Raw genomic sequence first — 22,037 nt, forward strand, 5'->3', positions numbered from 1 at the left:
ATGTTTATAAGGGAAATCGGTGGAAGACAGAAGGAACATATGGAGATCATATGAAAAGGGAGGTAACGCAGATGCAATAAACGATTCACATAGAAGCAAAAATCGAATCTTAATGCAATTGCCACATCAGAAATTTGAACTGCCAAAGTGAGTACATTGTTGGCTGGAAGCACAGCAAAGAAAAAAAAAGAGAACCAAACAGAAATATAAAAAAGGGGGTAATGTGTATGGAAGGAAAAGACATGGTAAAACTACATGTGTACATGGATGGATCCAAAAATCCATACAATTAGGCATAGAATATACAATTCCAGCAAAAGGCATATACAAAAAAAAGGGGGAGGGGGGAATAACGATCGAGCGATTCTCAAGGCAATCAGAAGAGGACATTACGGAACCCGAGACAACAGTAGCCCTAGGGCAAGAGACGAAGGCAATACATTATTTTAGATGTGATGCAATGGCATAATCTATAGAATGGGGTACACCTATAACGAGCCCGGTGCCAAGTCATTCAGGATTAAGGGGCAAGGATTTGACGGGCACACTAGTGACAATAAGAGGTTAGGGTCAAGCATGGGGGGACAGAAGTCAATATACAGAAACCATGCTGAATGGACTCTAGTTTGGTATGGCCAGAACAAAGATGGATAGCTGTGGATCGGACAAAAGTGACCATTGTGGTCAAGCAGAAACGGTCCAGCGCCATCTCATAGAATGTCCAGAGTAGGACTAGAGGATGGCTTTTCTAGAGAGACCTTGAGTGAGGACAGGGTATGAAAAACAGAACAGAAAGAATCAGACGATACATGCCTGAGACAGGACTGTGGGGGGAGCTACCAGACAGATGAAGTAAATGATGGATAAAAATCATCAGTATACAGACAGCCCGGAAAATCCAAAGTAGTCTTTTCATACATCTACGCAGCCTTTAAAGCAAGGGGAATGGGGGTCGGTCGGCAGACTGCTAATCCACACCATATACACTAGAGCACTGAACTTTGTAGAGCACTGAACTCTGTCCAGATCTAGTTTCCAGAAATGTTTTGCTTTTTCCAATTGGCCCTGCTTATACAATCCAAATAATGTATGAATGTGACTGAATGATATACTTTAATTCTGGTTTAGGAGCCAACGCTGTTAGGCAAAGTTTCCATGCAGTACCCTCTGGGAACATTACACACAACTATAACTACAGGTCTAAGCAAACCAATCTTGGGTACAAGTCTGTACTACACAATTTTAGAAGCGTGTTGAGCAGCCAGGCTTCTCTCAAGAGGGGAAATGTGAGCTTTAGTGGCGATACAAAGATTCACAGTTACAGGTATTCAAATAATTTATTCATCAAAGAAACCTTTAGTGTAAGAATTTAAGTATTTATCCGTCAGTTATAAAACATTCATTAGGAGGTAATCATATAGTAACACACAAATATACTTCAATAATGTACACTCTAAGTTTCTGAATCAGACAAGACCCTTTTGGGATGGCCCACAGACCTACACCCACAGGTGACTTGAGTAACAAGGGTGCTGGGGACACCAATATCTTACAGTTGGCCTTCAGAATATTTTTCAAGGGAAGTAAAAGGCCAAGGTTATCAGAACATAAAAGACTACAATTATTCTTAAATAGTGCAAATACTTTGAGTTCACCAGAAGGGTCAAATCAATTCAATAGGCTAGGCCAAAGGAAATGGGCTAAAGTCTTGGATAGGATAAAGCAGTTCTGGTAAGTAAACAAAAAAGTCTCTGCACATGTTCTTAGAAGTAGTTTGTAAAAAGAAGAATCATATGTTGGGTCACAAGCTGATTCGGCCTGCGAGTTGCAAAGGTTTCAAGCACTTTAACTGTGAGAGGTAAGTTCTCTCAATCTTGTTTTACAGTACCTTACAATGAAGAAAAAGATGCAGCTGATGGCTTCTGTTCCTGACAGTTCCTGCAGATCTCACTGTTCCTGGGCCTCAGTCATGGAGACAAGAGGGAGGATGACGGGGGACTCCTGCGCTGCACAGGGACAGTCAAAAGCTCGCAACTGGCAAACTTCAATTTCAGTGGCTGTTTCGCGTTTCAACTACCACACTGGTAACAACGCCGGTCCTGGCTATCAAGGTGGACCGTCCTTGCTTCAGAGGTCCCCCACTCAGTTAAGGGGGGGGGATCAGGCTCGGTCGGTCCGACGTCGTGGGAGTCCGGAGGATCTTCCAAACACATTTGGCCAGCTTACACTCAATGCACACAATCTGGTGTCCCTCTCTCCGGCTCTACAGTTTCCTGCAGCACTCTGAGGAAATGCAACCAGCTACGAGATAGGTGTCCAGGTCACTTACTTGGGAGTTGGTTGGCCGTCCTTTGCAGGGCTTCTCTGTCGATGCAAACTTGGCGATTCGGACCTGCAGCAGGGCTTCACAGGGCAAACCAACAGTCCAGGAGTTGCAGCAGTCGTCTTTTATTCAGTTCTCTCCCATTCATTCCAGTCTAGCTGCCACTCTCCCAGCAGGGTGGCTGTCCTTGCCGGACAGTCAGCCAGCCAATCATCACAGAGTGCATTTGGGTCTTCTAGGAGACCAAGCATGGGAAGTTTTGGGCACCTCCCACACTTCCTGCCTTCCCCAGACACTGAGCCAGAGGCGGGATTCACTCCTGAAGCCCGCCAAAGGTGAATTAACAAAACGGCCAAACCTGGTTTGGTGCACAGAAAAACTCTAGAAGGACTTTTCCAAAAGGTGAAACAAGAAGACCGGGAACCATTTTAGCAACGATTGCTGGGCGCAATCTTGAAAAACATGGCTCCCGCGATTTAACGTTACCGGAGCTACGAATAGATCTCGCTCGGGGAAAAATCATGGTAGTTTGTTGTAAAACCACTGCCACCAGCCATTCTGAAAGGAAAGACTAGCATTTGACTGTTACATGAGTAACTAGACACAGAGGATATCAAGTAAAGCCTCCAGCACTCTATTGTAAGATAGGGTGTGCTGGGTCTAGAATTTTACAAGACTAAGTGAAGTCAATTTCACTCCACTGTTCGGGGAAACAGTAGTTGTTCACAGAAAAGGAATTTAAACCTTTGGAAATCTGAAAGACTTCCCTGTGTCACTGCACTGAAGGTGCCTTGGGACATAATTGGAAAAGATGATGGCTTGGTTAGACTCCATAACCAAAAAGAAACAGTGTATAAACTCACATCAAAACACATGAGAGAGTGGGAAAAAGTCTCACACTCTCTCCAGGTAAAAAAAATCAAGTCCTCAAAATCCAGCAAAGTTGCAGGGGGTCTCTAAGGTAGAGGGAATTAGCACATGTTTGAGAATTCTCCCTAACAAAGGCTACGAGCGAACCTCATCAGCAGTAAAGCAGAACGTGGCCACACAAGCACCCAGCCTTGGCACCAAAAGATGCTCTACTGCTGTAGCATGCGGCTTCATCTTTCCCAGAAGACACTTGCGGCAAACATCAGCACCACTTGTGGCTGACCAGTATTGCGGTGAAGTGAACCCCTTTATTGTGGAACAGCGAGCCCATGTGTACTTAAAGACGTAAGTCAAATAGGCTGCGGTTAGGTGTTGTGTCCGAAGTTCATACATAGAAGCAGGAAGGACTCGAGAAGCTGGTAAGTGCAAATATGAATAAGCTTTATTCAGTTACAGGGATTAAAAAGGAAGGCAGGGAGGACCCAATGTAGACACACCCTTCTATGTTTCATCTCACATCCTGTGTGTCCCAACTGTCACTCCTGGAACCTTGGGGTGACACAGGGTTCCAGGCCAGCTAGCATTCTATGGCTTGCATTGTAAGCCCAATGCTACATTAGGCCAACTAAACTCCTGTCCTCACCCCTCCATCAATCCAAGAGCGCACTAGAGCTTGGATGAAAGCACAACACAGGGCAAAGCTCCTTCCCCCCCTCCAATCTCCCAAGTAGGAAACTGGTGACAACGTTTAGCGAAGGGAAAACTTGATTAGCTCATTTACAAAACTCTGCTTAATCAGGTCCTTAAACTTAATTTCTCAATAGGCAGTCTTATTTTAGCAGCACTTTTGTGGTATTTCTGAGTGAAAAAATGTCCACTCTACACTTTCATTTTATGTATTTACCCATATTTATTGTCTGCACATATTGTGCAGACAATAGATTGTAGTGATGTCATCCAGAACCTGATGGAACATCAAGTTTCCAATTGTTACAGTTGGGATCTTCAGGATGGGAGAGGGAACAAAAGTTGAAGAAGAAAAGTCAGTTCTTACTGGTAGAGAGATTGGGAGGAGTTTACCTTCTGAATAATCTTTCGATTCTCGTCACTGCTGTCCTCAGAGCTGGAAGTATCCTCAGACTTGGGCGATTCTGGCTTGGGCGATTTTGGCTTGGGCGATTCTGGCTTGTTTGAATCACTAAAGCTTTCATTGTCGTCCCTTAAAACAAGAATGAAAAAACATGGTCACACAAGCCTTAGTGGCTATTATCTTTATATCCAGCACTTTGAATAAAGAGTAGAAGTAAACTAAAGAGAGAGCAGTGGGTGACATCAATCTTGTCCTTTGTTGAAAAGCTTAGTGCGAATTGCAGAGAAGCACCTACATGTACTCTAGTTCTCCTCCTTTACCAGACCGGTGAAAAGAAGCCGTTGACTAACAAAGTGTGGTAGTACCTCGAGTGTGCTGCTAAAAAAAGACCTACAAACAGAACTCCCAAAAACACAAGCTCAGCATGCTCTCGAACATGCAGGGTGGACATTCTGGAATGCTACATGTAGACTCCATGAAGCAAGAATTCAGAAGCACCAGCACAAAAAGAAAGAAAAGACGGTCTTAAAACACCGGAATTAATGTTGAGGTTATACCACAGCTATGTCAAGTAAATTGCTCCAAGACACTTCCTGGTTTGAAGAAGCAGGCGCTTCATAAAAAGGTGCTTTTCCATGTGATTTGGTGTGGGTAGTTCAACAAATACATTCCAAGTACAAAGCTCTAAACATGGCAACTTGCAAGCTACTAGTCAGGCACGAAAGTCGCACACCCGACCTCCCCTTCCCAGTTTTCGACATGCACACAGCACCCCAAGCAGGTGGCTGCTGGCAGACGCAGTCTTGCTGCGAAGGGTCAACCTCCATGTGATCTGCATCGTGGTTAGGGGTATCCGGAATTAGCTTTTAAATGATCAGTGAAAGGGAAAACCCAAGGTTCTAATCATTCATTTAGAAAATGGTGTCAGGAAAGTTAGTCTTTCTGCTCTTTGGCCTCACATGCCTGCTTCTCTCATTTCGTTTGGGGGGGGGGGGGGGTGGAGGGGACTGGTTAGTTCCTATGGTTACTGCTAAGCCAGAAAGTCTATTTTTGGGATTCTAGGGCCACTTTCTGGTGCCCCCTTACATTTTGCTTTTTTCCTCCTGTCTTTTTTGGTTCCTTGATCTCCTTCACGGGCAGAGGGACTTCTGACGTCCCCAGACAATACTTCCCTTTTTACCTTACATACGGTATAGGACATTGAGTTGCCCTCAAGGTGCCCAGTCCCAGGGGTGCCTCTAGGCCCCACATTATGGTCTATGGTGAGTCTATCACCCTACACAGGATTTAGGGAATAAGGTTGGTGGCAGCTATACTTTAGTTTTGGCTTCATCAAAACAGCATTCCATTTTACCACAATGGTAGCCCAATATACATTTCTGGTAGCCGCTGGGGTACCAATGTTTTTTTTTATCCCGATCTCAGCCATGTTGCGTTTCAGGGCTTCCTTTGGCCGGGGTAACAATGAGGCGACCTTAAAAAGGGACATTTTATCATCTTTGGATGCACACAATGGCAACATCTACTTTGGTTCCAACTGGCTCTAACTGGTTTAGAGCAGGATAGGACCTCCGGCTCTCCCTTTCCCGTGCCTGACTAACCAGAATGTTTGTTCATCTGACCTTTAAACCCGACCCCCTTTAGTAATTGGTTGGCTGGCATTGTGGTATTTAGGCTATGCTCAGCCCCCACTTCCTCTACTTTGTTTCTGAAACTGGAGTTCTCACACTTCCCACCATTTGTGCCAATTTCAAAGCCTTCACTTGGGAAACCTTGCAGAGTGGCTTGGGCATTTCCTAGTTTGAGATTTTCATCTCTGAAAATCCAGTCCCGGGCTTCCTGAAGACTCCTGCTGCCACCAACGCTGTCCAAGGATTATTTTTAGTGGTGCTGCCTACAACTTTTGTCTACCAAGTGCTATCTTTGAGGGGTCACACATCTTCCTGGAGTCTTCCTCACTGAGCTTTCCACTGTAGAAGTCCCTTTGTTTCTTTATTTGGTTGCCTGGATCATCACTGGCTAAGGGTGTAAGCCCCTGGGGCTGAATCTTGGAAACTGCTTTTATGAAAAGAAGGCCCGTGCTTACTGGACTGGTACGTGGTGCTGGATCTGTAACTTACCAATGTCAGTACTTAACTCTCTGCCCTGGGGTGGGTGATTTGTGGTACTCTCAGGGGTCCTTGTGGTCCGGGGTCAAAATTCTTTAGGGAGAGTCTCTACTGCATTTGCCATAGACTTCTACTGGGGTGCCGGGGGGAATAACTCCTGCTCTGCGGCTTCTTTCTCAGAGTCTTCTGGCCATCATCCTCTGGCACTGTTCTTTGAGGTCTCTTCTGGCCTTCATTGAGTGGTTTGCTGTAGAATCCGGACCTGTGGCATACAACGGACTTCCTTCCGTTAAAGCAAATGATCCATTGACTTTCCACCAATTGTTTCATAGAGCCTTCAACCGGCTCTGAACTTTAAAGTGGACTCTAGGGTACTTACCTACCCGTGGAACTCCACAAGAGAATCAGCGATGTCAGGCACTTACCATCGCCGCGGACCCTGGCTCAGGCTCCTCTGCGGGCCCCGCCGAGTCAGTCCTTCCTCCCCTCTACATTTTCCTACGGGGGTCGCTACGGGTTTACCGCTCAGCTTCCCCAGCGTCGTAGGCTTCTCTGCTGTGTGTCTGGGGCTGCGCCTGTACGTCGCTCTGTGCAATGTGATTGAAGGTTGCCAAGGCGCTTCCTGGAAGCTAGTCAAGCATGCCACCCTCCCGCTCACGTGACCCACACCAATCACGCGATTATACAACCAGGAAGCAACCCATAAAAGACCCAGTCAACCATTCATTATTGCTTCTAAGCATTCATGCGAGTGGCGCTTTGGTTGCTGCATCGTCGGTTCCTGTTTTTTGTTTCTCTTGACCTTGGCTTAATTTTTCTGGATTTGTCTCTTGGATCTTCCTCTGGACTTGGCTGATCTGTGACCTTCCACTGTTTTTTTTACCCTGTTTTTTTCTCCTGGATTGCCCTTGCACTCCGGCGACCTGGACTTTCTTCTGGACATAGAAGGTACTTTGGATTCTGGTTTTTCCTACTGGATTGCTTCCCTGGAACTTGACATTGCAAAATTGACTGAATGTGTTTTTCATTCTACACTACGCAATGGAGCGTGTGGTCCTCCAACGTTCCTTTGTACTGCTGCAACCTGTGTTTTTCATTATTGGAGCCCATCTCATCGACCAGGCAGCTTCTGACTCCTCAAGGCGAGGTAGGTGCAATTGTCCTGCACCCCAGCACCATCCAGATAATTATGGGCACATTTCTATGGAAAAAATGAAAAAAGAAATGCAATTTTGAATTTTTTAACTTTTTCCCTGCCGTTATTACAGCGCTATGTACGCACGCTGGGCCGTAGTTTGTTTGACTTGCACCCGTTGCTCTGCACCCGACTGGGCCACACCGCCTTTCCTGCCTGCATATCCATGCACCATGCAGTGCTTTCATCATGGCCGCCCGGGCCCTCTCCACTAGTGAGGCAGTGCTGTTTGGGGCACCTTCCTCCATCCTGCTCCCGGATTGGTGGGTGAGTCAGCATTTTATGACCAAGGAGGGACCGGCAGGCTTTAGCCAGCCCAATCATTCCAAAGGCCCATTTCGAAGGCTCCTGTCAGCTTCCCTGTCTGCAACTTCAGATCCCTGAAACAGCCTCACTCACACTGAAGATGCTACCCCTTGACTATTGGACTGCCATGCCACTCACCATATTCATTTTGGATTAGATCCATCCTTGATTTACATCTACTTCCTTCTCGAAGGGTACTTCTGAACTCACACTCATGGTCCCATTTGAAGCTCTTCCATCAGACTACCATTATAAATTCCATAACTACTGGTCTACCTTTTAAATTGAAAGTCAAACCTGGGTGAAATTTTGCATTTAGTTGAAAATCAAACCTGGGTGAAATTCTGCATTTAGTTGAAAGTCAAACCCAAATGAAATTTTGCATTTATTTGAAAGTCAAACCTGAGTGAAATTTTGCATTTAGTTGAAAATCAAACCGGAGTGAAAATATGCACCCAACTTTGGCCACTGATTGTAACCTGCTAGCCCAGTGACTGCTAAATTCTGCTAGACTTACTTACTCCTGCCTCCGCCTCCTCCCTTTTCCAAACATGACCCTTTCTATTTCTCCCATCTATTCCAATCGCTTCTCTATCAACTATCCTTCCCTTCTCACCAAGTCTGGAAAAAAGAAATTTAAAAAGGATATCTTGGCCTCCAACCCTGGTCTCCCCATCGCCGATACCTATACCAGCGCTTCTTCCAGACAGACCCTACCCGACCTCCTCTTTGTTGTTCCTTCGCCCGATCTATGGACCCCCCATATGATCTCTGTCCCGTCTCCTCCTCTCCCATAAATGGTGGCACTTGCTGGGATGTCCTCATGGCTTCCTTTGACTCCTCCAGAGTCATCCTTAATGTCTACCTAAATGGCACTGTCATGGTCCAAGGTCCTCAGGCAAACCGCCTCCTCTTCGACAGACGTTTCCCTCGCCTCATCAACTTCCTCTCATCTCCAGCTGTCACTTCCTCTCACTCCTTGGCTACCTTACCCACTTTTTCCTCCTACTCTGCCACTCTTCAGGCTACCTCCACAACTCCGCAGGGCATACCTCCGATTTTTACCCCTCGCCGGAAGGGCTTTAAGGCCGGCAACGTTCTTCATCTTGCCTCTCTAGGCTCTCGCTCAGCTGTCAAACGCTCCGCTGACATCTGCCACCTCCTTGAAGAACTGGACCTTGAAGTCCTCGGTCTTACAGAGACATGGTTCACGGGCAGCTCTGTCACAAGCTTTGACACTCTACTCCCCGATGTCTACACAATCCTCTCCGCACCCAGATCCGCTCGACCTGGAGGGGGCATAGCCCTCATCTTTCCCGAGTGGATTCCTGCCACCATCATTCCCACTCAGACTTCCTCCTCTTTTGATTGACTTGTCTGAGGGCTCTCAATCTATCCTAACCACTCTCTTACTGTTGCTACTCTCTACCGGCCCCCATGCAAATTACCTCTTTTCTCTCTGAATGGGCTGACCTTTCCTCCTCCCTCCTGGCCTCAACCACTCAACTCATCCTCCTTGGTGACCTCAACATCCACTTTGATTCCCCCTGTCCCTCATCTCTGCTCCTTCGCAACCTCTGCGATTCCCTCTCGCTCTCTATCCACCGCTCTGACCCGACGCATTCTGCTGGACACACACTTTATGTCATAATCTCCCCTGGCCTCCCCCTCTCTAGCCCTCGGACCACTCCTCGAGTGACCACTGCCTTCTCTCCTCCCATCTCTCACCCTCTTCCCTCCCAAGCCAACCCCACCCCAACACTGCCACTTACGCGCTTCATTGGTCGGATGTCCGAGAAAGTGTCAGTTGAGGCTTTCCCTGCCACCTTCTCTCCCCATCCCACACCTCGACACAACCCTGTCCCTTCTCTACTCTTCTATCTCTGATACTCTTGATGCTCTTGCCCCTGTCATGAGGATTCGCTTGAAGTCCAAAGCCAAGTGCAATTCCTGGTATGACTCCGACCTAGCTACACTTAAACGTAAGTGTAGGGCGGCTGAGAGGAAATGGAGGGCTTCTGGTTCATCCTCTGACAAACTGGCCTGTCGCCTGCTCCAAAAGCAATACCGACTCTGTGTCTCTGCGGCTTCTAACAACTCGGCTGAACACTTTAAAATCTGCAAGGAGCTTGCCTACACTGCGGCAGTCTCCACCCCGCCTCCTTCCTCCCAAGCTCTCTGTAATGCCCTTGCCTCGCACTTTATCTCAAAAACCCAGGACATCCTGTCCACCCTCTCCCCCCCTGCCCTCCTATTCCCTCCCAGTCTGTGCTTGCAGACCCCCATTTAAACACCACCCCCCTGCCATCCTTCTCTTCCCTTCTTATTTTCTCCCCGGACAAGGTCGCTAGACAAGTCCGATCTATGAAAGCCTCGTGAAAACAGGTTCATCCCTGTTCCTCTAAAACCATCAAGGACCACATTGACACCCTCGCTCCGGCCCTTGCCGATTTCTGCAACCACTCCTTCGCCTCAGAATCCTTCCCTTCCCCCTCCCCTCTGATGCACTCCCTTGTGCATCCTCTTAAGAAACCCACAGCTGATCCTTCCTGTCCGGCTATCTCTCAGCTTAACATTAATTCAGATTCTGTTGGCTGTCTCCATGATCACCAATCTGGCTTCAGATCTGCCAGAAGCATGGAAACTGCTCTCCTGAACATCCGTGAAGATCTGCTCTCCAACCAGGACTCTAACATTCCCTCTGTCCTCATCCTTCTTGATCTCTCTTCTGCCTTCGACGCGGTCAACCACACCATCCTGCTTAACCGTCTCCATGATAACCTGGGTATCACTGATCAAGCTCTGGCCTGGCTGACCACCTACCTCTCTGATCGACCCTCCCAGGTCCAACTGGGGTCCTTCCTATCATCTATCTTCCTCTCTACCTGTGGGGTTCCCCAGGGGTCCAACCTCTCACCCTGGCTTTTTAACCAATACCTGGCAACTGTTGCCCACTGCATTGCCATTTTCTGCTCAAATTTCCAATGCTATGATGATGACACTTTCCAGCTGCCCTCGGCCACCTCCTCTCCCTCTCCCATCTCTGACTGCCTAACTGCCATTCAAGATTGGTGTGCCTCAATGATCATATCTGAATGCCAGCAAGACAGAGATCCTACTCATCGGCACACCTTCACCATCCTTTCCCCTCACTCTCTGGTCGGCCTCCCTTGGCCCTCCTCCTACCCCCACCTGCGAGCCTAAGAACCTCTGGGTCATCTTTGACTCCACCCTTTCCTTCTCCACCCACATCTCTGAGGTCTCTAAAAAGTCAAACTTCCTACTGCACCTCCTCAGAGGTACTCTGCCTTTCCTCTCCTTCCCTCAGAAGCTCATGGTCTCACTTGTGCTGGTTCTCTCTAGGTTGGACTATTGTAACAGCATCTTTCTAAATCTTCCTGCCTCTACTCTCCGCCCTCTGCAACTTATCCAGAACAGGACAGCAAGACTGGTCCTTGGCCTCAAGCCCTTGGATCGCAACCTCTCGCCATTGGCTCCCAGTGGATGCAAGGATTGAATTCAAAACCCTCTGCATTGTCCACAAGGCTTTCTGAGGCCTGGGTCCAAAATACCTACTGCTAGCCCCTACGCAAATACCTCCCCTCTCAAGCTCTTCGCTCCTCTAACTCTCTCCGGGTCAATCGTTTTTCAAAGAAACGAGCTGGGGGTAGATCTCCATCTTCAGCTGGGGCCTCCATCTGGAACAGCCTCCCTGACACTCTAAAACTTGAGGAGAACCATCTCCTGTTCAGGTAGCATCTCAAGACCTTCCTCTTTCCTTCTGCCTTCTCCCCCTCCCCCGTGCTGACCTGCTCTCCCTTGGCACTGTGCACCTGGCCACCCTCTTTCCCCTGGGCCCAGGTACCTGCTCACCCTGCCGCCCTCCTGCACTGCCTGCTGGCCAACCCTTGCTCTGGTGGACTGTATCTGTATCCATACAGCCCCCACCCCTTTTCTCTTTCTGCACTTGTCAGACTCACCCAGTCTACTGCCATAAACATAGCACTTGCCACTTGCTGGCTGCACTACCACTGTTTATTGCATCCATTTTCTATTCATTTTTATTTATCTTCTCTGCACTTCCACTCTCCCCCTTCCATGCACTTTTTCCCCGTTTCCAATGCACGTTCTCAATGTCACTGGGCCTAGTAAGATAATCGTTGTTTTTGTGTTCCCCCCCAGTTTCCCTCACTTGCCTAGTCCTGCTCTGAAACACTGGTCTGCGAGTGCGATACAAATAAAATATATCATATCACCTGCATGCTCATCTCCTGAGGAAAGGTTTTCCCACCCCTGGGTTTTTCCTTTCCCGCCACTGCCCCCCCTTCGATCTCTGCTTCAATAACATCAGTGCTCTTGAGATTGTTTTCCTAACAGTGACCTTTCCCTTATAGCGACCTGCGGATCCGGTGCTGCAGTTCCACTGCACCTGTGGCCCCAATAACTGATTAGGGAGTCGGTTGATCTTCTCTGACTGGTGCTTGTGGACGGAGGTATACTCCGCTCAGGAGACCACGTCTTGATAAGTGACCTCTAGAAAAAATATTATAATTTCGGTACTTATCTGTGATTCTTGACACATTTTTAAAATTCAAACTCTGAATTTCTCCAATGGTGTAGGCATTTTAAACATTGTAGCTAACTTTGGTGAACCTCACTTTTCCCGGAAAAGATTTGCAAAAAGGAAACTTGCTAAAATGTCACATTAATATTTGGAATCCTTTGGCTTTGGTTTGAAACGCTCTTCAACCCTCTATAGGTAGAATGTATTTGATGTAAATTGACATCTTTAAGTCCTAAGGTGTCCAAATTAATTAGGAATGTTGTTTTAGGGAATTTTTCTGGTGGGTAATTCACTCTCTTTTTCCCTTCACATTTCCCTTCCTATATGACTTAGGTGCCGACCACCAGTTCAAAAGCCTTCACCTTATACTAGGGTTGGTTTGTGTCTTTCGAAAATGTGATAGAGTCGGGGCCCTTAACTTAGTCAACGGGTGGTGGGGGCCTTCTCAATTCGGGGAAGGTGGCTCACTAAAACAGAAATTAGAACCAACCTGCCCCAGACATGTGAAGTCTAAGTCCCCCAATCCACAGAAAATACCAGCCTATCGCCCCTGTGCGCAAATGTGTCAATAATGGCACCACTCCCATCTCCGAATACAGTTGCTGGCCACCCAGAATCTGTGTGGGAGCTGCCAAGAAGACAGTCTGGATTCAAACACAAGGAGATACAGAAACATGGCAACAAATATGACCCCAGAGCTTTCATCACAACCCAAAAGCATCTAGTATTGCAGACAAGCTCCAGTCTTACCAAAACACCCAAAAAACTAATTTCTAGACCCACAGCAAGGCAGAAAGCATGGCATGGCATGCAGCTACATGCTCAAAGTGAGGATTTTGTGTCTGCAACCCTTTCTTTGTGCATTCATTTACTTTTTTCCATGCCATCTCCACTTACCCAGCAGCTCCCCTCCCGCCCGCTTCCTAGTTTGCCTCACCCCATCCACCCCATCCCCTACGGCCCTTCAATGTGTTACAATAGACATTCCTGGAAGATTAGCCATGCGTCACATTTTGATAGATTTCTAAAGATTAAACACACGTCACATTTCGATGGATTGTGAAGATTAGCTACCGAAAAGAACTTTGAGAGTACCAATGTACTAACCACCGCGCTCCTGCTCCCCTCCTACACACCTCCCTCGTACTATAAATGCCCATTGGGCTAGTCAAGCTACATACAAACACACACCCAACATAACTAACAGTCGCACACATCAAGCCAGTGGCGCACAACCATAACCTTAAAGGAATGGTTCGGTCAAAAATTTTTATTGTCCCTACGTGTCGGCCATGTGTTTTCAAGCCTAATTCGCTCGATTTTAGAAAAATTTCCTATGGACCTTACCCGAGTTTTCGTCCATTAATCACACGCGAAAACAGGCACCAGGGCGCTGCCATTTTGTGATAATCCTATCACTTGCCGCATCGCCCTGGCTGACCTGCTTTTGAGGCACTAAATCATATCCCCCGCCCATGAGCCTGACATTATCAAAACATTCTTATTCCCTGCCTCTCTCCGTGACTTTACTGTGCTGCGTAGGCAAACGCGCCCAGTCGTCTTCTACGCGACTTCACACAGAAACCGGAAACCAACACAGATCAACTCACAACACAGCGCACCACAATTCGGAATATGAAACTGTACTTTAAAATCAAACAGCAATACAGTACATTTGGTAAAGTACATTTGACATTAAATGTTTAGAGAATATTCAGCAATTGGCATATTAAATCGAAATTGATTTTTTTTTCTTTTCTCTCGATCCGCAAATCCGTAAAAGTTTATTGTGAGTCACGCGCTGTCCCTTTATGGTACACAGGGTGTTGGTTTTCGTTAAAAGAAGCACTTTGGACGCACGGTGAACCGCAAGGCTGTTCCATCAACTAGGCACTAGGCCACGGTAAAGGTCGATATGTTGCTTCTAGCCGCTAGTACCGCGTAAGGGCATATGGCTCCTTGGCGATCGTCCCATAAGATGGTCAATATTCATTTTATTTATTACGGGCGAGCTGAAACTATTTCTTGCGAGGATAGTGCAATGGAGTATGTTCGGCTCTAAAAGCAATGCGAAAACTAATGAAATAAATCGAGGGAAACACACAAACTAATGTTTTTTTTTAACCGTTGAACCACTGAGAAACGACTGTTTGTCTACATGCATGTCGAATGGGCACATGCATGCCCATGTGCCCGGTAGAAAGACGATCCCACAAATGTTGTACTTGCTCTTCATTCATTCATTAATTCCGGTATAAAAGCGTTTAAAGAGTTACTTACATTATATTTGCCATTTCCATTGTATCTCTGCGTAATGCAGACCGTAAATCCCACTGTGTTCATGCCAACGATTTTTCATGTACTGAACTAACATGAAACTCGGTCTAGTTTCAGAATTTTCACCCTCATCGTCTCTTACGTTATTGCCCACCTCCTTCAAATGAAGTCCTTTCGGCATGGTCCCCGTCTCTCAAGGTCAAAAAACAATAGAACCTCATACTGCCAGTGCGATTCAGGGGCCTCTTCAGCCCGCGAGCATAAAATCAAAGCCGCTGGCCTTCACTCTGCAGGAGCGTACATTCTTACTTTGCAACATCCGAACTTTAATTTTCAACTCCATGTTTGTACTAGGCCTCAATGTGCAAATGCGAACTGGCTTCTCTCCCATCTGCAACGCCTCGCTTGGCGTGTTCTAAGGCCCCAAATTTTGTCCTCATTGTCCGCGAGCTTTGCAGCCCTAGAGAACCATAACATTGACTTTTTGGGGGAAGGTCAGGGAAAGTATAAAGTACCCGAGGAGTTGAGTTGAAAGTGAGATTTATTGTTTATTTGTTTTATTATTTGCAATACGCAAGCCTCCCCTCGGTTAACAGTGCGCAGCATTTACATGAGATTGCGAAACTTAGTTACAGCAACAAAAATATATACATACACATATTCACAAGGTCAGCGATATGAGGTGAATAGAGAAAGAAGTCAAAAGATGACACCCATGTTGTTCGCCACCTAGGATCGTGAATGGAGGGTTTAAGGTTAGCATACTTTGTATGCACACTGTACAATAACATTATTTTCAAAAAAGGCATTCAGATTACAATGTTTTATTTAAACCGGGATTTGAACTTCTCAACGAGCTCTGCTTTGGATGGACATGGCACAGTGGCAATGTTTGGTGGCAATGCATCAGTGCTCTGCACAGAAACGCTCAAAATTCCATATCTGTGCTTCTCTAGTACACTAACAATAAGGCCTTTAACAAAGTCGAACTCCATTTCCTCATATACTGGTTTTACCCCCCCATTTCTTAGTTCTTTTTCCAAAGGTCGTAGTGTAGCGAGGCATCCCTACATTTCCCGTAGTCCTAGACTGTTCACGGCCCACATTCTCGTTATGGGCCAAGACCGCTAGTAGAGTCCTATGTTTCATGCCCTGTAAGCTGAAATGCAATCGCTTTGGCCTGTACTTTAGGCACATATTGTGGAACACCTCCAATTCTCCTGTGTGACAGAATTCTGTCAGTCCCCTCAAATCTCTTGATAGAGTTTTATCAAAAACAATCTTCTCAATGGCTTTGTGTGTAGGTGAAGATGGAACCAACCACTTCTTCCGTGCCTCCTCTGGGGACAAAGGGCCATGTTCACATTGGTGGAAATGTTGGTTTTCTGTCCAGCGGTGCACGTTGGTACAGTGGTGCATCAGTGACTGCCATTTTTCAAGTAGGATTTCCACTGACCCTTCACAAGTTTTGGAGCTCCACCAAAGATGGTTGCTGATAGACTGGGACCACTGTGAAATACTTTCAAAACCTTTTTTTTTTCCCCGCAGCCAAGATTTTCTTATTGATTGATTTAGATGCCATATGTCAAATTGATGTTTAATATGTGGGAACTGCTCTCTCATTGTCTTGGCAATTGAAACGTGTCTGTCCGTGGCTATGAGGTTGATGTGCATTCCCCTTGATTGTAGATATTGCAATGATTTTATAAATCCTAGTTTCTCCATGGCCACTGAGGATTTACATTGGGACACCTGCACGACCACCGAACTAACAATTTTCTTACCATCCATGTCCTGAAAGTGGTAGGTGCAGTACTTGGCAGAAAATCCAGGGCTGTTGCACTGTCCATCGCCTGCTGGCCTGAATCGTTTCCCTTCGAATGTACTTGCTAGAGACAATTGTTCAATTTTCCAAGCATCACTAATGGCCGGAAACAGATAATCACGTTGGTATTTGTAGTACTGCGTTTTAGAAATGAAATGGAGTCCCACAAACTGAAAGAAAGACTCACTTTCTAAAACTGGACCCACTAAAAAGTGAGGCAGCTGCACACAGTAGATTGCCTGCTGGCAGCTTCCCCAGCATCGATTGTGCAGACCATGAGAATGTGTGTGGCATGTATTTTGACGTGTCACTTGAATCAATGGCTCATCACATACTTCCCCTCCAACTGAATGCCCACATTTCAGCATACTTATAATATCCATCAAACAATTGTTGAATACTATGTATTTGCTTAGACTGTCATCCGGTGTGAAAGTTGTTTCAGACTGTGCCGTTGAGGACAGATCAACAAATTCGAAAGAAATATCGCTGATATCAAGTTCTGATGCGTCGTTGGGTGCTGCTGCTGGTTCATTCTCTCATTGCAACATCTGTTACTTCAGCATTGATGGGAGAACACAACATTGTTGACAGCTTTTTGGGTAGAAATTTTTTGGCGGGTGAAGATTGTGTGAATTGATCTGCGACTACTTCAGAGCTATCTTCAATACATTCAGTATCATCTTCTTTGATGGTGCAGTCAAACTGTAGCAATGGTCCAATATAACTTTACTGGATTCTCCGGACACATTCAATTCATGTTCTGGCCATTGGACATGAGCATCCAGAGTCTCAACATGCCGCGTCTGAATTAATATTTCCTCCATAGTGTAAATGGTCTGGCAAGCAACATCTCTCATTTGCTTCACTGTCTGTGTATGTATAGTTCATACACCCACGGGTAACTAGAGGACAGATTGGAAAAGGGATGTTCATTTTAAACACAATATAAAGTATAGTACAATTGACAGAAAAAAAACATAATATAGTCCCCAACACAAAACAATTCCTAAAATTATGAACTGTTTGTAACTAACCTTATTTTTGTTTCTTTTCTTTGCAACTTTCTTGACTCGATCTTCAACATCTGCATGCTGTTGCTCCGATTCGTTTCCGCATGTCTTCCGTTCCTCTTGCGCTGCAACAACTATATTTTATGGATCCGCATAGACAGCACGGAATGACGCTCCATCGACTCCCTGAAACATAGTACTTTCATTACTATGTACCAAAATATTGAAAACATAAAACACACGTGTGGACGAACACACAGGTACATCTCAATAGCTAAACACGAATTAAACATTCTGTAGAACAATCAAACCACAAGTGTTCGAGCTCTGATGTTCTAGTTCGATGGAACCGTCAGTATCCATACCTCTGGCTCCGCATGGACTGCCATGAATGGTTGTATTGGAGAGGAGGCATCAGCAACTCCCTGAAACACAGTACTTGCGTTAGAATGGTGTTCAATATTGGAAACACACACTTGGGGTCGACGGCACAAGTACATATAAAGAGATGACCACAAATGATGCATTGTCTAAAAGAATCAAGGAATATCTAAGTATGATCAGATATCCGACGTATTTCTCCGATTTCTTTACATCTGCATCATCTAAATGGGATGTAGTAATTGTAGAGGAAGCTCCGTCGTCGCCCTGAAACACAGTACTTGCGTTAATAGGGAAGAAAGTATAGCAAATGGAATCACGTTATATAATGACGCTCGATGGAGCTGTCAGTATCCATACCTCGTGCTGCCGAAGAATATGTAGGGATGTTGTAAATGTAGTGCACACTTCCGAAAACTGTGGCGCCGATTCTTATACGCAAGGTCCCGCTTCCACTTCCCCAGGAATTACTTGAATATCAGGCTCCGCATCAAGTGCAGGGGTTGACGCTCCATCAACTGCCTGAAAGATTGTAATCCTTACTAATGCAAGTACTATGTTGAAAACATAACACACACTTGGGGTCGACCGCACAGGTACATATCAACGGCTAACCACAAATGAAACATTGTGTAGAACAATCAAACGACAAGTATTACAGCTCTGATGATCTAGTTCGATGGAGCTGTCAGTATCCATACCTTGTGCTGCTGAAGAACATCTATGGATGTTGTCAATGTGGTGGACGCTTCAGCATCTCCCTGAAAGACAGTACTTGCATTAATATGGATAACACTAATCATAACTAAAAACAAACACCAGTGGACGATAACTAAGGTGTATATCAATTTGAAAGCACTAACCAAACATTCGGTAAAATAATTACACTATACAATAAAAATATTACTTGACATGCATAAACAATTCTGTAGCGGAATAGCCAAGTAAGATTACCTGATACGCGCTAGAAGTGGTTGATAACTGCGAGCACGTCACAGATGTAGAATGTTCTTGCTTCAGATTCAAGGGATAGTCAAGCAGTTGTAAAGGTAAATTGATTGATAATGAAATGACAATATTAAAAATTGCCATGTAAGGAGACAGAATACGAGAGTAATGCTATTGAAAATGCGCAATATAGCACAGTTCCCTGTGCCCATATATAGATTTCGTTTGTGGGTTATGAAATCGAAAGAGAATATATTGATAAATGTCATTATTCAAAAAGCTATACACTCATATCAATGTCGAAAGTATTACAAGGGACACAACACCTAAAATATCAATGAATCCATTCGGCTACCTACACACTTCCGCAAGGCCTAAAGCTAAATCTGAACACTTGACTCACCAGAGGCAGAACATGGACGAATAGAGTGGGAATAGCGTTTGTGAGCAACGTTCGCGTTGTTCGCCGTTTATTCTTCTTTGTTACCCAAGATACATGTTCAAGGAAAAGTGCCGGCTGCAGATGCGGTATCGATCACCCCTCTTGTCCTCTAAGACTTGTTGGACTCCACTTTCCAGCTCATCCAGTAGATATCCGCAATGTCTGACCCATTCTCTTATTCGATCAACAGTTTTCAGGAATACATGCATTGTAGTGCCTTCAGATTTAGCATGGGTCTTCTAAGGGCAACCGCTAACCGAACAGGCAGGCATTGTTGAAAATTCTGAAAAGTAAATCTCGACATTATCATACAATCTTGATGAATAAAAATGTGATACAAAAGTAAATGAACCATACAATGTTCAATACAAGGTTTGTTTTGGTCGCAGGAACTATACCAGTTCATCATGTGCGGCTTAGTATTTGCATAAATTGCAGAAATGTATAAATGATGTGACTAAACTCTGAACATGTGACTTGTCCCTTGGATGTTCTGTCTTGCACGAGAAGGAAACATGCTTACATTATAGACTGGACCCCCGAAGGATGCAATTCGATGACAATTGACAGATGAAAATAAATAGATCTATTGATAGCATAACAATTGAAACTCAAGTCAATAGCAATGAGACCAATGAACACAGCACTATTGAGTACTCTACTCGCAAATAGATAGAAATTTAAAAATCAGCGAAATATGACTAGGATACATGGCCTTACCTTGACCAACAAACAGTTGGATTCAGCAAGCCGAGCCGTATGTTGCAGGAGAACAGGTAGATGGCCACAGGTAGCACACTGATGAGTTTGCTCGAAGCGGTCACAGAAGTTCACGGATAGCACGACGACAAGCAGATTAGCATAGATCTCAGTGGTTCTCAGGTAGCACGTTCAGGAGTTGACTTGCAAGCACAAAGATGTTCTCATGAGACATATCAAGTGGTTTATAAAGTATTACAAACAGGGGTGTGTTTTTGAATGAATGACGTGTGTATGTCGTGGTATTATGTGGTTTGCCGGGGGCCGGCCAGCGTGAGGGGGGGGGGGGATCCTGGCCGGAGACACGGAGTCTGAGGAGGCCATGTGAGCGATGGGCCCTTGGCGTGGGATCCCTTTTGAAGTGTACATGCTGTTTGGCACCTTGGCCATTCGCGCCCTTGACAGCCCCCCATGGCAGCGCGCATCCACTGGCGCGAACCGCCTTTGATATAGGGGGGTGGGATGGATGGGCCTGGGGGGTGTGCAGATAAGGCACAGGAAGACTGCTGAATGGAGACACACTTGATTCATTAAAAAAAAAAAAAAAAAAAAAAAGAAAATCCAAACAACCGTTGTTAAAATATATGTGGTGTTTTATTTTGATGGCACAAAAATACAAAACTTTACACATTGTACATGTCAGGTTGCAGCACAGCGAGCAAAAATCCCCTGTACTGACCGCTGTCACTCGGGAAAGTTTTTCTTATGGCACGAACGGCACAGGCGGGTATTACTCTTCCAACGCGGTGTCCAAGCCTCCCGTGAAGCCACCATGTTAAGGAACAATAGGCCACCAGCCGGTACCACCTGTGAAAAATAATGATAAACTGTTTTTAAATGACCAAGATAAGTTCAATAACGTTTGTTGTCAATGACAATTCTTGTAACTAATGGCATTCTGCTCGGACAAATGCCATCTAGACACTGCACACTATTGAACGACTTTCATGCGTTACAATGATATGTATATGTAATTTTGGATATAGTAGAAGACCAAGAAATAGGAGTGGCATGACAAGCAGAGTATACTTACTCGTTACTCGGATTACGAGGACGAACAGTTGCGAAGTTCGTGCATAAGCACCATCATTATCCTCAACACGGACCGTGTGAGGCAGGCTGCCCTGAAGACTGGCAGCTCGGTGATGCATTACGGTCGTGGCTCGCCTTCCGAAATGTAGTCCACGCATCCAGAGTTTTCACAGCAGCAGCAGTTCTCGTCCTCGGTTGGCATTAGCTTGCACCGATTGTATGTGCACCAGGTGGAAACACTGTCCATGCGACTAGGTCCAGTGTCTTCATCTGTTGATTCGTCCTGCCAACTGCTGTCCGAAGCCCCATCGTTTTCGCGCGTTTCCGTTTCCAGTGGTTCCTCCTCCGTATACTCGGGCTCCTACATGTAGGGCATTATTGTAGCCATTGTGTGGTAAACAAACTAAAATAATTTATATCGATGGTAGAGGTGTTCACATGGGCTACAAGCAGCAAAGGTAGCCGACAAGAGCACAGAAACGAGTCACAGAATACTCAAAGTAACACAGAGAGGGGAATGGAATCGAAAATCTGCTGTGTGTTGTGAAAGGTCTGTTTATACTTTGAGGAAAGAGGCGTCTTGCCATTTCCATGGCGACACGTCAATAGCAGAAGCGCAGTGATTGTTGACACAAGACATGCTTTGGCGTTGTGAAATGGGCGGTACGTGTCTGTTGATGACAGGCTCAGAGGCGGGGGATATGATTTAGTGCTGCAAACGCAGGTCAGCCAGGGCGATGGAGCAAGTGATAATCCTATCACAAAATGGCAGCGCCCTGGTGCCTGTTTCCGTGTGCGTTTAATGGACGAAAACTCGGGTAAGGTCCATAGGAAATTTTTCTAAAATCGAGCGACTTATGCTTGAAAACACATGGCCGACACGTAGGGACAATAAAAAATTTTG

General features: G+C 45.7%; 1 protein-coding gene across 1 annotated transcript in view; it reads right to left on the reverse strand.

Moving 5' to 3' along the window:
- Positions 1–22,037, reverse strand: part of LOC138516999 (nucleophosmin-like) — a 419,222-nt gene that overhangs the window by 227,402 nt on the left and 169,783 nt on the right. The window contains exon 9 of the mRNA XM_069632499.1: positions 4,274–4,412. Within this exon, the coding sequence (XP_069488600.1) occupies positions 4,274–4,412 (139 nt within the window). The remainder of the gene's footprint in view (positions 1–4,273; positions 4,413–22,037) is intronic.

The sequence above is a fragment of the Ambystoma mexicanum genome, chromosome 6q (assembly GCF_040938575.1).
Source record: "Ambystoma mexicanum isolate Mex_15411 chromosome 6q, UKY_AmexF1_1, whole genome shotgun sequence".
Taxonomy (NCBI): Eukaryota; Metazoa; Chordata; class Amphibia; order Caudata; family Ambystomatidae; genus Ambystoma; species Ambystoma mexicanum.